This window comes from Cupressus sempervirens, chromosome 5, assembly GCF_028749045.1.
Source record: "Cupressus sempervirens isolate cs-2001-9-10 chromosome 5, ASM2874904v1, whole genome shotgun sequence".
Lineage (NCBI taxonomy): Eukaryota > Viridiplantae > Streptophyta > Pinopsida > Cupressales > Cupressaceae > Cupressus > Cupressus sempervirens.
Window position 1 is genome coordinate 353,509,581 of NC_143122.1, and position 21,357 is coordinate 353,530,937.

The 21,357-nt window shown below is 33.1% G+C and overlaps 1 protein-coding gene across 2 annotated transcripts; it reads right to left on the minus strand.

The window, feature by feature from the left end:
- Positions 1-5,531: 5,531 nt before the first annotated feature.
- Positions 5,532-13,066, minus strand: LOC149556186 (cytochrome P450 94A2-like). 2 transcript variants are annotated; one of them, XM_089830311.1, is made up of 2 exons: positions 10,951-12,689; positions 5,532-5,884 (listed from the first exon to the last, which is right to left on the minus strand). In XM_089830311.1, exons 1-2 carry the CDS (start codon positions 12,534-12,536, stop codon positions 5,857-5,859), a joined length of 1,614 nt encoding a protein of 537 aa, XP_089686437.1. In that variant the 5' UTR covers positions 12,537-12,689; the 3' UTR covers positions 5,532-5,856. The 2 variants fall into 2 exon arrangements, with proteins under 2 accessions (XP_089686437.1, XP_089686438.1); XM_089830312.1 differs by lacking the exon at positions 5,532-5,884 and having other exon boundaries at positions 10,792-13,066.
- Positions 13,067-21,357: the final 8,291 nt, after the last annotated feature.

Sequence of the window (21,357 nt, forward strand, 5' to 3'; positions counted from 1 at the left end):
TGACAAATTCAACAATATCCTTAAGAAGGAAAAATGAAGACATTTCTATTTTTTAGATGGAAGAGTATAGAGACAAGTGTGCTAGAGGTTGTAGATATGGCTAACAAGTATAAGACACATTCAATTCAATAATTGAAGAAAACAAAGAAATTTTTGAAAAGGATGATAGAACCAAGATAACTCACATAGAATATAAAAATGTAAAATTCACTCAAAATAAAAGAGCTCATGTGAGCTCCATCATCTTTTCACATGTCATGTACAAAACTAATGACCAATCAAGTTGTAAGACCATCTATCTTGTAATGGCGTTTTATTTTTGTAAGTTTTCTATTCACACCAACAATTAGGAGGTAAAATACAATCAAACTACTTAACTACTTGATGGTCTTGAGCATAAGTTATTGAGTGTATGTTTGTTTTTCTATTGAGAACAAATGATTCAAGAGAAGCTTAAAAAGAGTGTAGACTTAAAATAAAAAAGGTCATAGGAGGTATAATATTGTTTGCACCTTTAATATAGAAAGAAAAAAAGTTTCATTTCTTGATTTAGGCTATTTAGACATGTATTGTTAATTGAATTTTTATATTTGTAACTTGATAAATTAGATATAAAGTTAAGCGAATATTTAAGATAACAAGTAGTAGAAATAATTGGAAATGAGATACTAGCTATTCACACTAACAATGCAAGGAAAAATACATTTAAACTACTTTATTACTTGATGGTCTTAAGATATTATTAGTGTAGGCTACTTTGTTGAGAACAAAAGAGTCAAGTGAAGCTCGAAGATAATGTAGTTGTAGAATTTGTTAGAAAAAGAGCATTACATCAATTCACATCAACAAATATGTTGTAAAAATAATTCAAGATAATTCAATAGTTAATGGTCTTATATAAAAAATATTAAGTGGAATATATCTTTTTGAGAATATTTATAGATATAAGATAGATAAGATAATTGTATTAATGTCCAATGAAAGACCACAACTTGGGTCTATGGAACTGGAAGCTTACACCAAGAAGATAGCTGACAGACGTAGCACCAAATGGTGTCCACAAAAGAAGAAGTAAAATAAATGAAGAAGGTAGAAGACATAACAAAAAAGATTAGGTATATGTCCTTAAAAGGAAAAAGTCCAACAACAACTAATATGGCTAGTGGCTACCAGAGGTCCTATGGTGAGGCTGAGTGCTACGAGAGGAGTATCACTGGCAAAGAGGTCCCCTGCAAGGTCTCACAGATCTTGAATGGTCTGTGTTAGGGAAACTGCACGATCACTTCACACCCTGAGCCAGAGCTAAGGGTGAGAAGAAGGTCGTAATAAGCTGTGCCTGGGTCTAACTCTTAGGAAATGATAGCTATAAATTATGGTTGTGAAGCTGAAGTACTCACCATTGTCAATTAAAAAAAATTGACTATCATAAATTTTTTGACATAGTCATTTCAACATTGGTATCGACATCAGTTTTGATGAGGATTGTTGTTGTGGACATAGCATCCTCATTGAACATACTATTTTTGGATGCCCAAACTGGTTGAAATTTTGATAGACAGTGGAAAATTTTGACAACTACTTTTCCAAACTCATAACATCACCATCAAATGTTTTGATGTACACTTGTCCTTTTTCAACACTAGGATTGTCAAAATATCGATATTTAGTGGACAGTTTCAATGATAATTTTGACAAGGTACTTGTTGATGCCATACCATCCTTGTCAAACTATGATGTAGGCCACCATAAAAAACTAGATCTTCGATGCCACATTTTGGAATAAAATGACATCTTTTTCAATGCCAACGTTCGTCAAAAGTTAGATGCAAAATGTTGCTCATCAAACAATCAACAAAAAGATTACGACAAAGACATTGGTCAAAACATTGACCAATATGCACAGAAAAATTGACCAATCAACCTTGAAAAATGAGCCCAATTTTGGTAGTGTCTTCCTAGTCCTTTCCCTCTTCCTCTTTCTCTTTGAACTATTTTGATCACCAAAATGATTTAACTTATTTGTCCTCCAATTTTGACTACTTCGTGTTAGAAACTAGAGTCCACCAAGATAACTAGGGGGGGATTGGATGAATCAATTATGCACTTAAAATAACTCTCAATATATTTAGTAATTCTGAAACATGTAAACAATAGATGCAAAAAATATAGAAAGATAATGGTGCACAATCACACCAGATATGTTAACAAGGAGACCCTTAATCAGAGGGAAAACCTTGGTGGAAATGTTGTCCACAAGATGATGTACTAATATAAAAGTTGCTTGTGAAAGGATAGACCCTATTAGGAGTCAATGAAATACAATCAATGCATGTGAGTCCCTGTTAAGAGCTGAAAGGAAGACAACTGAACCCACTATCCAAATAGCCACATAAATAATCTTCACTGGACAATCTTCTGGATAAGTATATCCAAGATTTTTGAACTGAACAACTAACAACTCTTTTTATAAAACAGTTTCTTTGAAGCTCATAGTACATCTCAACATCAATCTTTTCTCTAATCAAAAGATATTCACATTCAAGGTCACTCAACCAAACACCACAATGCATATGATATCACTGATGAATAAGACACTACCAAAAGAAAATGACCTTCCCTTTATACCAAGTCCTAAAACAAGTTAGTGAGTTGGATTTGAGGCTTTCCTAATTTACAATAATAATATAGGACATGTTGCATTACAATTATACAATTTTTTCGCACTAGTACAAAAACAACAATATGTGACTAAAAAAACCACTAAAATTTGTATATATGTGACTAAAATTAGTCGCATGACTAATAGTAGTTAATATCCAATCATTTATAATGCTACTAAATCTACTACTAGACAATTTTAGTCACTTATTTGATCACTGATATTGATCATCGATTTAGTCACATATTTAGTGGTATATTTAGTAGTATATTTAATCACATATTTTGTCATATATTTGATAGTTGATTTAGTCACATATTTAGTGGTATATTTAGTAGCATATTTAATAACATATTTAATACATTTACTCACATATTTGGTAGTGTATTTAGTAGCGTATTTAATAGTATATTTGGCAACATATATAGTAGCATATTTAGTCACATATTTGGTAGTGTATTTGGTCATAATAGAGCACAATGGAATCAAACCACCATCCTCCTGCATGCTCTTCCATTGAGCTAGCACCCTTTAAAGAATACATAATAAATTACTATCTATTTCATTTTATTCTCAATATAGAACCCAAAAAAAAGGTTATGGACCTATATTTCTTGAAATGGGGGCAACAAGGCAACATCCAATCAAAATAATAGTTTAAAGGCTACTTTTATTTCAAAAAGTAATTCCATTTTGTCAAACTTAAATCAGCTAGAGGAAAAGGGAACTAGGGTAATGGATTTTAAATGTAAAAATCTATTGTCATTTCTTGTAGAACAACATAATAATCCTAAGACTGGGTGGAGGGTGCGGGGGGTGGGGAGAGCTGAATTAGGATTATGTTGAAATTTCTTACCAATTTAATTTGTAGCTAAGTCTATTAATAAACATTTTGTCAATGTATCATATCATTAGCAACTTAGCAAAACTAATAAAGCAAAAATAATCCACACAAAAAGTGCACAGGAACAACAATATATGAATTTTTATGCCTACTATTGTTTGAAGGTGACCCCAAACATCATAATAAAATATAGGAGGAATCCAATAATTCTTTCTCTGCCATTCTGTAGGAAATTCCTTAATTCTTCGTAGGGAAAAGGATGTAGGTCTTCCATAAGAAGATCACCAGTTGTGTTAAATATTGCATTAACATAAATAAAATTATGTGCTTTGAATCTTGTATACATCACTTAGATTTTTGCATTCATAAAAATATAGATCTTTGATTTTTCAAAGTAGAAAAGTGAATTCATTTTCATTTTTAATACAAGAGAATTCTATTGAAAGCATTGGTGATTAAACTATTCATGACCCCACCTCCTCACTAATATATTTTTATTAATTTTTATTTTTTGTAAATTTCTTTCTTTCAATAAATTTTTTTAATAACAATCCTCCATATAATAATTTTGTATATATATATGTTTTTAATACAGAATGCTATCAATACTCTGATAGAGTACTTACAACAAACTAAACAAAATTTCCATTCCCTTTCAAAACCCTTCTAGGCTTAATTTTCAATTTTAAAACTATTGAAAGAGGATTCTACAGATCTCTTATAGATGAAATCAACATGCATACCAGTAATTTCAAAATGAAATATAAAAGATTCGTCACAATGAATATTTGGATAAACAATACATAGTCACGAAGAAGACAAGATTATTTAAATAACATAGTTGACTGGATGATCAAAACACAAGAATCTACTTGGTTCTGATGCTAAATTCGCAACCACCCAAAAGATTGTGAGAGAAATTTTTTCTCTCAAAACCTTCTCTCTGAAAATTCCTTCTCCAAAATTTGCGTCCCTCGAAAATCAACCCTCAATTGTTGAAATGAAGTTCTCTCTTAAATTTGGGACACTAATTGTGCGATCACCTAAGAGGACTCTTTGCTTACCAGTCTTTAACTCTTTATTATCTTTCTTTTAATATTTTCATGCACCTTTATTGCAATATAAAATATCTTAATTAAATGCACTTGACTTCTCTTTTTAATTAATTTATTAAATTTTTATTCTCATGAATACTTTATGCAATCATAAAATTCTTTAATAAATTAATATCTTTTCCATGCTTTAATTTATTTTCGAAACATTAACTGATAAAATATTTATTAAGTTAAGTAATAATATTTAGCATTTATTTTAAAATGATTTCCTAAATATATTATTATTAAATTAACTAAATATTATTATGCTCTAAAATTGAACTTATAATTTTATCTTTAAATTTAATTCTTTTTATTTAATTAATTTTCCAATTAATTAAATATAATTAATCATTAAAATATATCATAATAAATTTCCATTAAATTTAATCATTAATTTAATCTTTTAATTAGACTTAATTAATAGAAAAATCACCAAAGACCTATAGGACGAAATACGAAAACTTATCATAGAAAAACACATACAAGATCAAACTAAAGGGTTATAATCATGAATTTACATCATACAACGCATTCGGAAGGTAATCACCTTAGACACTTGTCCTAATTTTTAAAGACAAATGGGTCTAAAGGTTAGGATTTGGACTTAAGAATTTATCTCCTCTCTTACCATTGAGATAATGCGATACGGTACACTCATCCTGGCAATTCAAGGAAGTTGATACCTGGTACTTGCAATCTGCATAAAATCCACGCATGTACAAACACATATATACTAAGCTAAACAGGGAATGGCAGGAAGTGGTGCACCTTAACCACATCAGAAATGTTATACATAAAGAAAATATACATGCACACCATACACGTGTAGTATGGGGTAAGTATCCATAAGAAAACACATGTGATAATCCATCTATCTAATCATCATCAATAACTGAAACCACAGTAATAATTATCATGCATACATGAAGTATAGAGTACCAAGTAGTCTCATCATAAAATCAATTGATTATGAAACAATATCTGATAATCTCAAAAATAATGCTGCTAATCATCAAGCATAAAACTGGCCTAAAAGAGTACAACAATAATAATAAAATGTAAACTAGGGGCAGACACTATATCTAACACCATAAGGGATGAGGTCGGGATAATGCCCCGGGTGATTTTGGCGGCATGGATGCCCCTCAATCCTTGACTCTAAGCCGAAGAGGTTTTAGGCATGCGTGGGCCAGTATCGAGTTCCTAAATCTTCAAGTGGTGGCCTTTGTTAGTTGGTAGCTCGCAAGCCTCATGCCTCACTGGGCTGCCTCGTAGGTTTGAACCCTCCATCGAAAAAAAAAACATTAAACTTCAAGTTCGAATTAGATCAAACAATGTAAATGACATATAGAAATAATCATATATGATATAATCCTATATTAGTGACATTTGCATATACAATCTTTATTTCAAACATCATTTAAATATCTTGTAAAGCCGATAGACTTATTACTACGAGACTTGCCACCGGAATGTTGTGACACTCCGACAGTGTCAGACGACTAGAAAAGATACTACACCAGATAAAAGTTTCACATTGAGTAATGACCTAGCAGCTACTTGTCATTTAAAATACCAAAAGTCCTTTAAATTGGACAGTGTAACAATTTGCTTCCATAATTTATGGAAGATCAAGGGCTACTAATTCGTAGGGTTTAAATTGTCAGGACCTGCTGGACAAGAAACCACTTCAGGAGGGGAGTTTGCAATAGTAGTTTTGTTGTGGGTTTTCCTTTAAATTCCAGGCAGAAAGTAGCTTATGATAGACTACGTTTATTATTTTTACAACCTTGTTTTGGTTTATTGATTTTTGAGAAGTGTGTATAAAGCAATGAAGTTATTTTACAACACATACATAGAAGTGCAGGCTCAAATCACAAAAGCAACATTTTCTGTGCCTTGGAATATCATAGGAATGAAGAGTATTGTTTCAATCTTGTAAAATAAAGAGAGAAAAGATCAGTTGCTTTGCTCATCAACATTTTATTCTCACCGTGCATCTTTTGTTGGCTTGTATGCTTTTCTAACACCATCTTGTTATGTGAATGAGTGTCTAGCACACAAAACAAACCATTTCTAAGTTTTAGATTGTTTCAAAACTCAATAATGGAAAGTTTTTTGTTTCATCTCCACTAGTTGTCATGCGTTGTCAAACACTTGTGAGAAGGAAACCTTGTTGGCAAAATTGAAAAGCGGTTAATGTAAATTGAATGGTGAAGAAAGCATGCATATAATTTGATGGTTGTAATGGCCCATTTCACACTTTTTAACCATATATGACAATCTAAATTTTCTTTAGATCGTATAGGCTGACATGTCATTTTTTTCTATAACGTCAATATGACATTTTATGTTATTAATAAACCGTAAAAAATTATTATAAATAATATAGTAATTTACTTTATAATATAAATATATGCTATTAGTTTATTTATTTATTTTAAAGTGATAGATATGAATATTTTATTTTACTATGAATCTAGAAACTTATTAATTACTAATTATTATATTATTATATAACAATTTTTTTTAATGTTTGCATATAGTATGCAATATAATGTTTTTACATTGTTTATTATATATTTATATTAACTCAGAATCTTTCAAAAAAAATATATACAAACTTTATTCAAAAATGAAAAATGACAATGATTTTTTTTTCATAAATGTAAAATAAAAGGCATTAAAATGATCAAACCGTCATAGAAAAATCTTATGACATGTAGGCATGGTCATCAAATTCTAGGCCTGGACAAAAGGAATTGTGGCAGGGAAGAAGTAAGTGAGTTTTATTCTTAAATTTCCATGAACAAATAGTTTTGTTGCTATTTACAATGTTAATATCAAAGCCTTGCATGTTTTTGTTTTGTTGTCGTTGTTTATTTGTCAACAGCTTGCATAAAAAGAAAACAATTAACCTAAATTTTAAATGTGATTAAATTTTAAATTGATTTTTTTAGTTTCAATAGTTGAGTTTCTCAAAAAAAAGCATGATTTATAAAAAATGAATATGTAATAGAATGTCACTAATAGATTGGAAATAGTTGTATATAAAGACTTTTCTTATGTTTTTAAATTTTATCTCTTTACTTTACTTCTAAAGTTAAATTGTTGTATTCAAAAATAATTTAGACTCTTCAAAAATAAATTTTAATATATAAATATTATAAAAAATATTATTATAGATATATTGATATATTAAGTATTCAAATCTTAATAAAATAATATTTTGTCATTTATCATTATATAAATTTAGTTGTTTAATGATATTCTACAAATTCTAAAATAGTTATATGATTACATTAATTGTACAAATTGTACATTAGATTGTATAACTTTTTGAATATATGAATAATTGAAAATCAAATGTTTAAAAAGATAATTGTATGTAAATATTAAGATAAGTAATATATTTATAATTTGATTACATTAATTGCACAATAGATTATATTGTATTATATGACTTTTTGAATATATGAACAATTTGAAAATCAAATGTTTAACATGATAATTTATGTAAATATAAAGGTAAGTAATATATTTTTCAATATAATAGGATTACATTAATTGCACAATAGATTATATTGTACTATATGATTTTTTGAATATATGAAAAATTGGAAAATCAAATGTTTAACATGATAATTGTATGTAAATATTAAGATAGTAATATAGTTTTCAATATAAAAGATATTTTAAATTATTTTTTTGTGTATTATTAATTTTTTTAAATAATAGAATTTTATATCAAATTGTGATGTTTGCAAATTTCTCATCTATTTATTTATGTTTCATGAGAAGAAGTTCACAAGAAATCCTCTTACAAAATAAGATCTTTTATATTCTATGATACTAGTGTCTACACATGAAATATGGCAACGAATGATAAAAGTTTTCTATTCATTGTATTGAAGATGGATTGTGGTGAACCATACTAATGAAATATATGCCAATGAGTTTGACTCAAATTAAATAATATGTATATGTTTATTAGCATGATGTATTTTCTTTGTAAACATTTTTATCACATATTCACATACTTGGAACTATTAAAAAATAGAGATATAGAAACATAGAGTAAGATGGAGAGGGAAAGACATTTATGATGTGATAGAAATAATTGTAAATTACTACTTTCAAATATTGTCCATTTGGTATAGGAAATACAAATTAGAAGGATAGATAGATATTCAATGAAGGATAAGGGGAGGAGGGAGAGTAGTATCTGTGTGTGAATGAGAAATATATAAAGATGGGGTAGGGAAGTGAAAGAGATAGTGTATGAACAAAAATTGAGAACATTATCAAAAGTATACACGGCTATCGGCTTAAAGCTCTAGTAACTAATTTATTTTAAATCTAGTTTTGAGACTAGAAAAAGAGAGTTTTGTCAAGGCTACTATCACACATCAGGCTGCAGATTACTGGAGACCCCCTCTGGCTAGCCGTCAAGCAGCACAGCATTGAGTTTTGACAAGGCTATCCTCACACATCAGGCTGCAGATTACTGGAGAACCCCTCAGGCTAGTCGTCAAGCAGCACAACATTGAAGGGCAACAGGAAGAAGAGATCACAGGGGACATGGCCGAGCTGCAAGACGAGCAGGTGGTTGAGGAGGGCCAAAAGTTCGTGTGCAATGACACACAGGCGGTGGAGGACATGGCTATTCTCCCACAAAAATGTACAGTTATCAATTTTCAAAAAATCAAAAATATCATGAATTTTTTTGAGAACAACAAAAAATCTAGAGAAAAGTCACTATGTTTTTGTAAATCTGAAAAAAAAAGTTTGACTTACTTTCTTATCTGATTTTTTTTGTAAGAGATTAACCTGTACCGGCAGTGAAGGTGACACCAAAACCCAGGCACATAGGGTGGAACCTATAGCCATTTTAAAAAATTGAAATGACTGAATTGTGTATCAAATTATTCATCTAAATAGTAGGTATAAAATAGAAAAACATGTGGGTCAAAAATGATCTCCTCTTTTCAGCCACAACCACCTTTGGTTTTGGCAGAAACAGAACACAACCTTGAATCCCAAACAGGTGCAAGGCTATAATTTGATAGATATGGCACTGGTAGAAGAACACCAGGCAAATGACATTGCCATCGCAAGCTCTGGAAGCAATTTCTCAGAATGCAACAACAGTACCCAGGCTGGCTGTTCAATTATGTTGCTCATACTGACTGGACATTATTTATAACAGTCAGACTGGCTGGACGGCGGAGTGCAGACAGAGTGGACGATGTATTGGGTGATCAGTGTGCTGGACGGTGAGTGAGTGCCTGGAAAGATCATGAACAGACTGGTGGGGATTTGAACCCTGGTCTAGCAGGTTGCCCAAACCAGGCAGCCCTCGTGGCCCCGGCGGCAGCTTTAGCTTACCTCCGTTCAGAGGTATGTGAGAACAAGTTACCTACGTTCAGTCTAAGATCCCGATGAGTATTGGAAGGCTCGAGAAATTGAAAAATCTGACGCTTTCAGATAATGCCCTTAATGGAAGCATTCCCAAATCCATTCAGAGATTAAAGGCATTGCAGGAATTGAAACTGGGAGAAATTTTGTGCAAGGGTTGGAGACTCGGAGTTGTTGAGTTCATTGGATTTGGGGTAAACAATCTGATTTGGAACTCTGCAATCAGAGAACCCAAATTCTGGCTATCCCGTTTTTCGCTAAGTGGATGAAGTATTGAGGGGGAAACTCCTGATTGGTTATCGGCCCATTATGGCTTCTGGTATTGATTAATATGGGCGCTCTCATTCTTTCTAATAACGATCTGACCAGCCCCCTGCTTTCAGCCATGTTTCATTCTCGTGGGCGATGACAGAATCCTAGAAGAGGTAGGAAAAGCTAGGAATGCAATGAATTAATCCCTTTTGAACAACAGATTCGAAGACCCTGTACCCAAATAAATTTCCCGGATTCACCGTCTGCTCATGCTAGATCTCTTCGTCAATAATTTTAGTGGCGATTTCTTTCCGCCTTTAAAAACTGAGCTTCTTGCCTAATTAGACAAAGCGGTTGAGTGCGCAGGGTGGGTTGAGTGCAGGCTGAATAGGTTGGCATGATACGCTGATTGCAGGCCTAGTGGCTAGACTAAGGCTCGGTGTGCTGAAAGAATCCTATCTAAAACTGTAAAACTACTTACTAGCAATCGGAAATCATTTACCGGCAGCGATTATGGGGTATGAGACAAAAACCGATTGCAAGCAACCTCATAGGGGAAGCCTATCGGCCAATAATATCTATATCCATCAAAACATATTACAAAGCCAGAAAAAAAATAGAGAATTAAAATGGAGGCAATGTAAAAACCACTTTCAGATCTCTGTTAGAGAAGAAATCACCTTTTCCTGACAGTAACCAGCAATCCTCCCCTGATACGCATACTGAAGTCGAGCGTATAAGTGGGAACAAAGCTGTTGTCGATCCCAAAGCTAAAATCATGGAGTATGGAAGCAACAATCGATTTCATTTGAATGAAGGCCATCTCCTTTCCCAGACATGTGCGAGGTCCGGCATGGAAAGCAGTAAACTTGTAAGGGTTTTCTCCTACAAATTCTCCATCTACCATCCATCTCTCTGGTTTAAATTCCAGGCAATCTGCTCCCCAGATGCTTTCTATCCTGCCCATGGCGTAAATGCTGTAATCAATAGACCAACCTTTGCCCACAAAACTACCGTCGGGCCAAACATCATCTTCCACTGCACATTTGGAATCAATGGGCACAGCAGGGTACAGGCGCAGAGATTCACACACAGCAGCATGGAGGTATTTCATTTCCCGCAATTCCTCGAATGTAAACGCGGTATTGAAAACCCCTTTCGGTCCTGTTTCCATTTCCCCTTTTCTATTTGATAAAATCTGTGAAATTTCATGGCGGATGGCCGATTCCACTCGCGGATGTGATGAAAGCACCCAGAAGAACCAGGTCAGTGCAGTCGAAGTCGTATCTCTTCCGGCCAGTATAAAATTTACAATCATGTCTCTGAGAAAAACATCGGATTTGCGATTTTCCTCATCTTCACCCGTCTCTCTTTCACATTCGTTAGCTGCTGCCATTAATCTGGAAAGGAGGTCATTTCTTGGGGAATCACTTCCCTTTAATTGATTCTCGGCGATCTCTTTCCTTCTAGAACGGATTATATTCAGAGCAAAATCATCCACCTCGCGAATCGCCCTGCGCAATCGCCTTTCAGAACCTAGGTTAAGGGCACGCTTGATTCTGCAGAGGTAGGGCACGCCGTACAGAAATCTCCCGAAGCTTAATTCTGTTGCATCTCCAAAAGCCCTAGCAAAGGGTAATTGGGGGAGAGAGGGATCCAGATAAGCAGGATCTACTCCGAAGGCAACTCTGCAAATATTATCGAAGGTAAATCTCTGCAAAACATCTTGCAAATCTATGGAGGCTCCTTCATCGCAGGCTTTCGAAAGAACAGGTATGAGCCGGTCCAGAATTTCTGATTGCACTGTTTCTACGACGAAATTTTTGAGCGATTTGGTGTTGAATTCGTAGCTGGCGACCTTCCTCTGCATCTTCCACAGCTCGCCGTCGGCATTGAAAATTCCTCTTCCCAAAAAGTCGTGAAGAATGTGATTGAAGCGCTTCCCTTTCCTGTAATTTTCAAATTTGGTTTTCAGCATATGTTCTATATTTGCAGGATTGGCTGTCAAATATCCTCTTATTCCTCCAGGTAGATGGTATTTGAATGTATTGGAAGGAGAAGCAGAGAGTAATTCTGTTACCCAATCGTGCAGCCTGTGACGGTTTTTAATCAGTGGAAAAAGTATGCCGAAGAAAGGAAGGAGAGTGGGGTTTTCAGATTTAGTTTTCTTTCGACCATGAAAGAAAAGCTGCAGGAAGAAAAAGATGCTGATTGTTAGGCTAACAAAGGGAAGGAGCAAATCAAGGAAGAGCTCAGCCATTCCCATTGGCACTGGTTCAGTTTTTGTAATGGGTTAGTATCAGAAATTCTTCATATATAAGAAGAAAAAATGATTTTATCAGATTTACTGTTATAAGGATTGTGGGATGTCTGTTGATTGATTTCTTTGACTTTGTAGTTCAGTATTGTGGATATCTGTTAATCAATCTCCTCTAGACTATCTTTTAATTAGCCTCCTCCAATTTAATTCAGATATGTTTTTTTTAATCTACTTTTTTCAATTTAGTATCAGGATTGTAAAACTTCCATTGATTACTAATCCAACTGGTCAACTCAATATCGAGATTAAAGAGAAACGCTAAAACAATTGTTTGTATTTTATGCAATTTCTACGCCAGTGAACATCAGGGACATCCCCCTGAAGCTGTTTCCATACTTGTCAAGCCCTAAAATAATAATGAAGGGAAGCAATTCCTGCAAGTGAAAGAAATTAATCAATAAACTACTGCTCACCGGTTACTGTCTTTGACCGACTGGATGTTAACGGCACCATCTACACCATCTACAGTGCAATTTATATGCAATTTTTTAGTGTATTTCACTTGTATATAAAGGACTGAAGACTATTTAACGCTAGTCTGGGTGCATATAAGTTGCACCATAGTCTCTGATCGATATTCATGGTTACCAAACCCTAATTCAAGCAATAATAAAAATTAATGTGTAAAATTCTTTTAGTTTAAAAAAGGAAATTGTTGTGCAAGTTTTTTATTAGAAGACAATGTATGAAGAGTTGTATTTGATAGAGATTTCTAAATCAGTTTTATTTTTGCCCTGGAAGATAGAATTTCCTAAAGTCTCAATTTTCTCAACATTTTCAAATCTAATTTCCATTAATTTTTTATTGATGGGCGGTATATTGCTGAAATTTTTATAATTTTGTATTTATAAATTTGAAACAAAAACATTTGACTGATCTCAAAGGTGAGGAATCTTTAAGTTTTTACGGAGGCATTCCTACAGTCCACCTCTTGCTCCAACTATATTTCTACATTTTACATATCCATGGAGATGTGGCAAATTGGTTGAAAAGGTTACTTTTTCAATTTGGTTTTATTAATGAGGTTGTAAATAGAGTAGGTTTAACTATGGAGGAAATTTTGTAGTTAAGTGCTCTAGAAATAGGTTTGTATAAATCACTATTCATGAAATATTAATCAATGAATTTGATTCAAAAATTGCACAATTGAATCCTAATAGCTTTATCACAATTTGACTTGGTGTAAAAAATATCTCCTACCTATCAAATCTCAGAATGATGTTTTACATAGATTATAAGTGACTGATAATTACAAGAATCTGTAATTTGAGAGCTACACTATTGTCTAAGCTATAAGAGTATCTCATTGTTCTTGCTAAGTGCATTTTTTTGTATGTTACAATGTTTGCTTGGTCTGACTGCTTCACTAGGAGTTGTGCACATAATCTTTGTTTTTCCATGTTCCAGCTGCGAGAAACAATCCTCCTGTATCTAAGAAACCTGTACATAATAACTTCACTTTCTAGATAGCCAAACATTCTTCTAGCCATAGTGCTCATATAATTAATCAATCTAGATCTTTTAATTCAGCCTTTAGTATTAATGTGAATTCCTCTAGGTCTCTTAATCAATCCCCTAGCACCAGTAAAAATGTCATCGATGATCAAAAAGGGAAATGTTCCGTGAAGAATATCTCAAATTTTGCATATCTAGTCATCGGCTCCTCTGGTCAGAAGCTTTCAACTTATTTGACTTTAAGCTTCTCCTTCAACGAAAAGTAACATCACACACTAAGGAGAAAATTAAGTTTGGAAAAAATAAGTCAACTTTGACTATTTAACACTTTTAATCTTGGAATGAAACTTAGTTTGTGATGTTTAAGCCATCCACTAAAAGTATGTTCAATTTGTTCTTGTTATGTAATTTTTGCATCTAATTTTTCTCTCACGGTTTTCCATATATATCCTTTGTCAAAACTTTTCAATTGGAACAAGCTTGAATTGCCACCTTGTGGTCTCATCAATTGTGGAATAAGTTGTAGTTGTTTCTAGAGCCACTAAAGCCATTAATAAATTAATATTTCTTTGCTAATTTCTTTTATTCTTATTTGTCTATGCACTAACAAATCATGCATCACCTTGAGCCATGATATGTATTTGTTTTTATCTATATGGTGACCTTGATCTCTAAGCTTTCAGCAATGCATAAGCTTGGATATAGGCATATGATGTGGTTGCAACTATAGGTTTTGGACAACGAATTCATGTTTTGACTTATTTTTCTTTTCCTTTTTTGGTGTGGTTATGCCAACAAAACAACATCAAGTATTACTACTTTGTAATATGAATCCTCAAATTCAAAATTGTGTGGGTTTGGATAAATTTGACATCCATGATTTGACACTCAAATGAACATGACATTTAATTATCATCAATCACATTTGTCTTTGATGTTCATCTTGAATTGATTAAATCTTATGTGTACTTTTAGAATACTTAGGCTCGACCTACATATGATGACGAAGATAAGTTCAATTAATCTATGTTTTGTTCCTTTACACTCTCTTGATTCTTTGCATTTTATTCCCGTTGATGTGAGTTTTATTCCACTACATATAAAATAAAAAACTTAATGTTTCAAGGAGAAACACCAAATATTCAATCCTCTTGATATAAGGTCATCTCTTAGGCTAAGCTTGCAAAGTCACCATGAGATGACTTCAAAGTTCCTTCTTAATCATGAACTTCACTTAGTTTTATGATGTGATATGTTGGTTATCACAAAGGGACTTAAGCTATTCATTCAAAAGACATCAACTCTTGCACTCCTAAAGGATTTTGCTTGACAATGTGTAAAGAAAATGTAGTTTGATTTTCCAACTTTTCCATTTCAACCCCAACTTAAACTTATAACTTCTATTTCTACTTCTACTTATGACTATGAATGAAATAAATCACAAATGAACTTGGACCCTACTAGATGCATCGTAATCAGTGACTCCGCCCATCTAGTGCAAACTTATAAAGAATACACAAATGATTTTCACATCGATATCCTCTCTCTAACCCCATCATCTGGATGCAAACAAAAGATTGAATATCAATTAACTTAAGTGTTTTCATTGGCTCACCACACAAGTCACACTTAAAATCAGCAAGAGGCTAGTGAGCCATTTATTTTTTAAGTCAATCAAAGAAACATCCACAAACATTCATCTAATTAAACTACTTCAATCATGAAAATAAATCTACTTCAAGCGAAAGAATTTGGAAACCATGCAACACTTCAAAACAATAACAAGTAATTCACCATGAAGAACCAACAATGAATTATCCATTATTTTGAAAGCATCATAGAACTAATTCAATCAAGTCTCTCCATTAGTTAGCCTACTCTTCTCTAGCTCTCTGATCGCACCTTCTAATCTAATGCCTTACAAATGAGAAGGCCTTGAACTTTTATAGATGTCTGGTTACATTAAAGGGCCAAGATTGTTTCAAGATCACAAAAAGAGATTTCTTCCCAAAAACCCTAATTAGGGTTGCCAAAGCTACAACCAATTACACAAGGGCACCACATAGTGGGCCAATAAGAAAATTGCAATGATTTCTCCAACCAATGAGAAAATTGGATAATTGACTATACTTGGAATTGGAATGTTTTGATTGGAGGAGAAGTCTTGGTGTTACCTCATCATTCTTATCTTGTTTTTTAATCCTTTGATGAAGAGAAAATATATCTTAATGCTTAACATTTCTAACTTTCTAAATTTGATTAACTATTCCAAAAATCAATTTCTTGATTGTGATTGTGATGTTTCATTTTCCCAAATTGCTTCATCCTTTTCATCTTCTCCATCTCTTAGGAATTTTCTTCATGACCTTGGCTTGCACCTACACCCTTGTGAACTTGATCTTCATCTTTGAATTTGTGTCTGATAACCTTGATGTTGAATCCTTTTTCCTCACTTTGAATACTCGAGCATGAAGTATCTTGATGTTGGGGCCTTGATCATCACCTTTCCATCACCATATTGTCCCCAAGCCCCTTGCTTTAGCTCCTAACATGTTTCTTACTACCAAAATAAATTCCTTTTATTAGCCATCTAGAATTAAAATTATTTCAATCAATTTGAATTCAAATTAATAGGCTAGAGTTGATTAATTGGTATGCTAGTGCATTTTATTACTAAACTTTTTGAAAGAGTTTTTTGAAAAAATTGTAAGTAAAGAAAATTAAAAAGGGTGATATTGTTCTGTTAATTATATAAAAGCTCACTCTCAAATTAAATTTACTTGCCTCTTTAAATATGAATTGGAATTAAAAGAGATAATCTAATTAAATACTCATGACACTTAAGAAAAAATATTTCTTTTAATTTTCTCTTTGATGTATCAATTTTTTAATATAAGAAAATCAAAACTAAAAACTATTAGAATATTTCTAATAATACTCTATCTATCGTGTATAGATAGTTTCTATTTTCTATTAGTTCCTATTTTATGTATATACATTTTGCATATATGAGCTTGTAAGCTTGTTGTATTTCATTCACTAATTATTCAATACACAAGATAATCTTTTGATTATTTTATGGTATCAAAGCTTAGAGTAATTTTTCGAAAAAATTATAATTTCTTTATTGAAATTATCTATTTTGTTATTTCAAAATTTCTCTCTGAAAATCGTGATTTCTTTTGTTGCGACTCGTTCTACAAATCACGGGTTCAATTTGGAAATCCGCAGCACATCTCTGGTCTTTCCTTGGAAAAAATGTAGGTTTTCTTCCTTGGAAAAATCACGATTTTTTTAAAGATTAGTGGCCTCCTTGTGGTCGATTTGTCTGCTAATAGTGGTTCAAATCACATTTGAAAGTCAGGTCTGCAAATCGTCTACAAAGTTGTGTTTTTTGTTAGGCATTTTCTCTGTGCTTTTCTACTAGGCATTTTCTCTTTCAACTTGCAATCTTGGCCATTTGAGGAGTTAAATCTCCACTCTTCAGGGTGGTATCTGCCCCTAGACGAACTCTGCAACAAAAAATCGGCCTTCTCTTTCCAAGAAATTGCCATTTTTTACAATTTTGACCTACCAAGCTACCAGTTAGGGTTTTTCTCAAAACCCTAATTTTTGGGGTCATAATTTTTTTTTGATTGCAGATTCTTGGTGGGTTTTTCAAGAGCTCAACTAGGTTTTCATTCATTTTTTCTAGATGCCTCAATTTTCATGCCTCAAATTTTGAGCCAATAGATCCAAAAACTAAGAGCATATTCCTTCTAGGTTTTTTGAGCTCTCTTCTAGGTCACTCTCTGATTCTTCTAGGTACTTGTCATTTTTTGGGTCATCCTAAACATTGCCTCAAACTTTGTGCAAATGGCATCCTTGACCAACCTTATGCTGGAAAATAGTCAACAGTTTAATGGCACCAATTACAACCATTGGAAGCAATGCATGGTAACCATCTTTGAGTATCGTCGTTTGGATGCACTTGTTCTAGGCACAGAAACTTGTCTTGCCCCCACTGGCATGCCCAATGAGACCTCTGTTACAACAAATTAGGACAAGTTTGATGATCGAAATTGTGAAGCTGTTATGCTTATAAAGCTCTCTGTTATAGATGATCAACTACCTCTGATTCCCTTTGGCAAGTCGACTGCAAACATCTAGAAATATTTAAAGGAGTTGCATGAAACATCAAACAAGAGTCGAGCATTCTTTATGAAGAATCGGTTGTTTTCCATTATGATGGATGAATGTATGTCTTTACAGGAACATCTCATGAAGATTAAGGACATTCATGATTAGCTTGAAGCCATCGGTCAAACATTGGAGGAAGAAGATATGGTAGTTATTACCCTAAAAAGCTTTCCAATATCTTATGAGCATTTCATAGAGACTCTCAACATTACCTTAACTAATGTTGATATGAAATTCCCAGAGTTGTGCACCAAACTCCTACAATAGGATCGCTGGAAGAAGCAGTTTGGTAGTCATGCTTCCTCACCCTCGTCAGAACAAGCCTTTGTAGCTAAGTTTCAGCCATCTTAGTCATCTCCATAGGGTAGTTCCCATCAATCCTCAAGCAATTTTCAGTAGAAGAGTGTTCAGTGTCATTATTTTCGTAAGTACGGCCACATGAAGAAAGATTGTCATCAAGGACTCGCTTTTGAATAGAGAAGCAGCGAGGATCCAATTAGAAAACTGGTATGGGAGGGCCCAATCAGCAGGTTAATGTTGCTAAACATTTTGATATAAAGGAGTCTGTGTTCTACGCTTTTATGGCTAAAAATCCTTCTGATTCAGCCCAATCCTCTACTTCGTATATTGACTCTGGTGCTTCACATCATTTCTCTCATCAACATGACTAGTTTATGGATTTTTATCCATACAACAATTCAGTTGTGTTTGGCGGAGGAGAGGAGTTCAACATTATTGGCAGAGGAAATGTTTAGATACAATCTGGTGGGTGTCAACTCATCTTTCTCAATGTTTGCCATGTTCCTGGTATAGCACTCAATCTTCTCTCTATGAGTCAGATCATGACAAATTCTCCTCAATTGGATGTGGTGTTCAATGTCCACAAATGCTCCATTATTGATCGAGAGACTCCTCTTACTGTTTCTACTGGTCTAGAGGATCATGGCCTATATCGACTTACTAACACTAGTGATTCTCCTGAAATAGCTATGGCAGCTCGTGATTTATCTCTCAACACTTTGTGGCATCAGAGATATGGACATCTCAACATCTAGTACCTCTCTCAACTATCTCAGGAGGAACTTGTTTCTGGACTACCTTTGATTCAGCTGCAACATCTTGGAGTATGTGACACCTGTCAAGCTGGCAAACAATATCATACTCCCTTTAAAGATGTAGATTCTTGGCATGCTTCTCAAGTACTTCGATTACTTCATGCTGATATTTGTGGTCCTATAAATACATCTTCAGTTACTGGTTACAATTTTTTTTCTTATTGTTGATGATTTTAGTAGAAAAATGTGGGTTTACTTTCTTAAACAAAAATTAGATGCACTATACATTTCAAAATTTTATGTTGTTGGTTGAAAATGAGTCTGGCTACAGTATTGTTTTGCTTAGAACAGATAATGGGGGGGAATTTTGTTCTCATGCATTCTCCAATTTTTTTGTTGAACATGACATCAAGCATCAATTCACTACACCTTACACTCCTCAGTAAAATAGAGTTGTTGAGCGTCACAATTGTACAATTGTTGAGATGGCTCATTCTATGTTACAAAAGAGGAGTGTTCCTAATAAGTATTGGGAAGAAGTAGTGTTTATTTTTGTCTACCTTCTAAATCATTCCCCTACTCAGACTGTCAAGAACAAAACTCTCGAAGAATTGTGGTCTGATCATAAGGCCAAGATCAGTCACCTGAAGATTTTTGGCTCTCTTGCCTATGTCTGGATTCCTGATGCTAAACGTTCCAAATTAGATTCCAAGACTTAGAGACTCATGATGTCTTTATAAAACATGTAAAAAAAAATGAATTTCTAACAAAGAAGACAATTTTTTTTTTCATCATTGTCTTTATAAAACATGAGGTGTAGGTTTGAACAACATACTAAAATGTATAGGACACTTAGTAGTTTTTTTTTCATCATTCTCTTTATAAAAGATATGTTTTAATTGGCTGCTTAGCCATGGGTGTATCCTCAAGAGTTGAGTGAATATTTGTAGTGTGTTATGTTCTTCAGATGTTTTCCTCGTGGTCTCATTCAATGTTTGTTATATCTCATGTCTAGACACATGATGAGATATTGTGTTGTATTTACTTATTTGCACATCTCCCAAGGGATTTACCATGCCTTTTTATCACTTAACATTTCTTTAATATAGTCCTTTCAACGTGGTGCAACTTCATTCATGTAGAAAAAATTTCCTCCTTTTGAAGCACAATCTATTTGCTCTCCTATAGGTCTACCTAATATTGCAAACATCCTCAATTGCACAAGGTCTGGTTTAACTATTTTATTCTAAATATATTTGTCTTTTCTTATCTAGCTCACTAATAGGCCTTTTGCTTCCTAGCACCAACATTCCTCATTTGATTGCATTTTGTTTTGACAACTATATTTTTAACACCAATAATTATTTTGCATAAACAAGGTATATATAAATAAAAAAATTAATTACTAAGAAGCTCTTTTATGACACATTAAAATTTGATCTTGCACAAAAAATTTACAATAGATATTGAAAACCTTACATGTTTATATAACTCCAATGTGTTCTGAAGCAACTCTAGTCTATGAACAAGACAGTCACACCATTTTTCCAATAGAAGACTAAATATGTCTGAGGTAATGAAAATTCAATGTACTAAGAATATAATTCAATTGCATTAATAGAAATCCCTAGAATAATGTTAATAAAAATTCCTTTTCTATCATTATATTTTCCTTTTTGTGCAAGGTTTACTACATTATTCATCATACATGTTTCAATTGAGAAGAGATTGAATTCAATTTTAAGTCATGAACTTTTTTAAAGACTCTTTTTATAATAGCTGATTTCAATAGAAAATATTTAATACACATCAAATTATATAAGTATCCCCTAAAATCAATGAGCAATGAATGTGATTTTGTGGAGTGTTTTCCAAAAATCACTTGCCCCTAAATAATGTATACTAACATATTGAAAGTATGATCTTAAAATCATGCTTAATAACTCACAACATTATGTAGAAGATCGCGTGATTCAAGAAGTCGTTGTGATGGTTCTAGTTGCTTCTGTCATGATTCGAGTTCCTCTTGTTGTTGTTGATGGTGTCGATAGAGCTCCTTTCCTTGATCCTTGTGATTT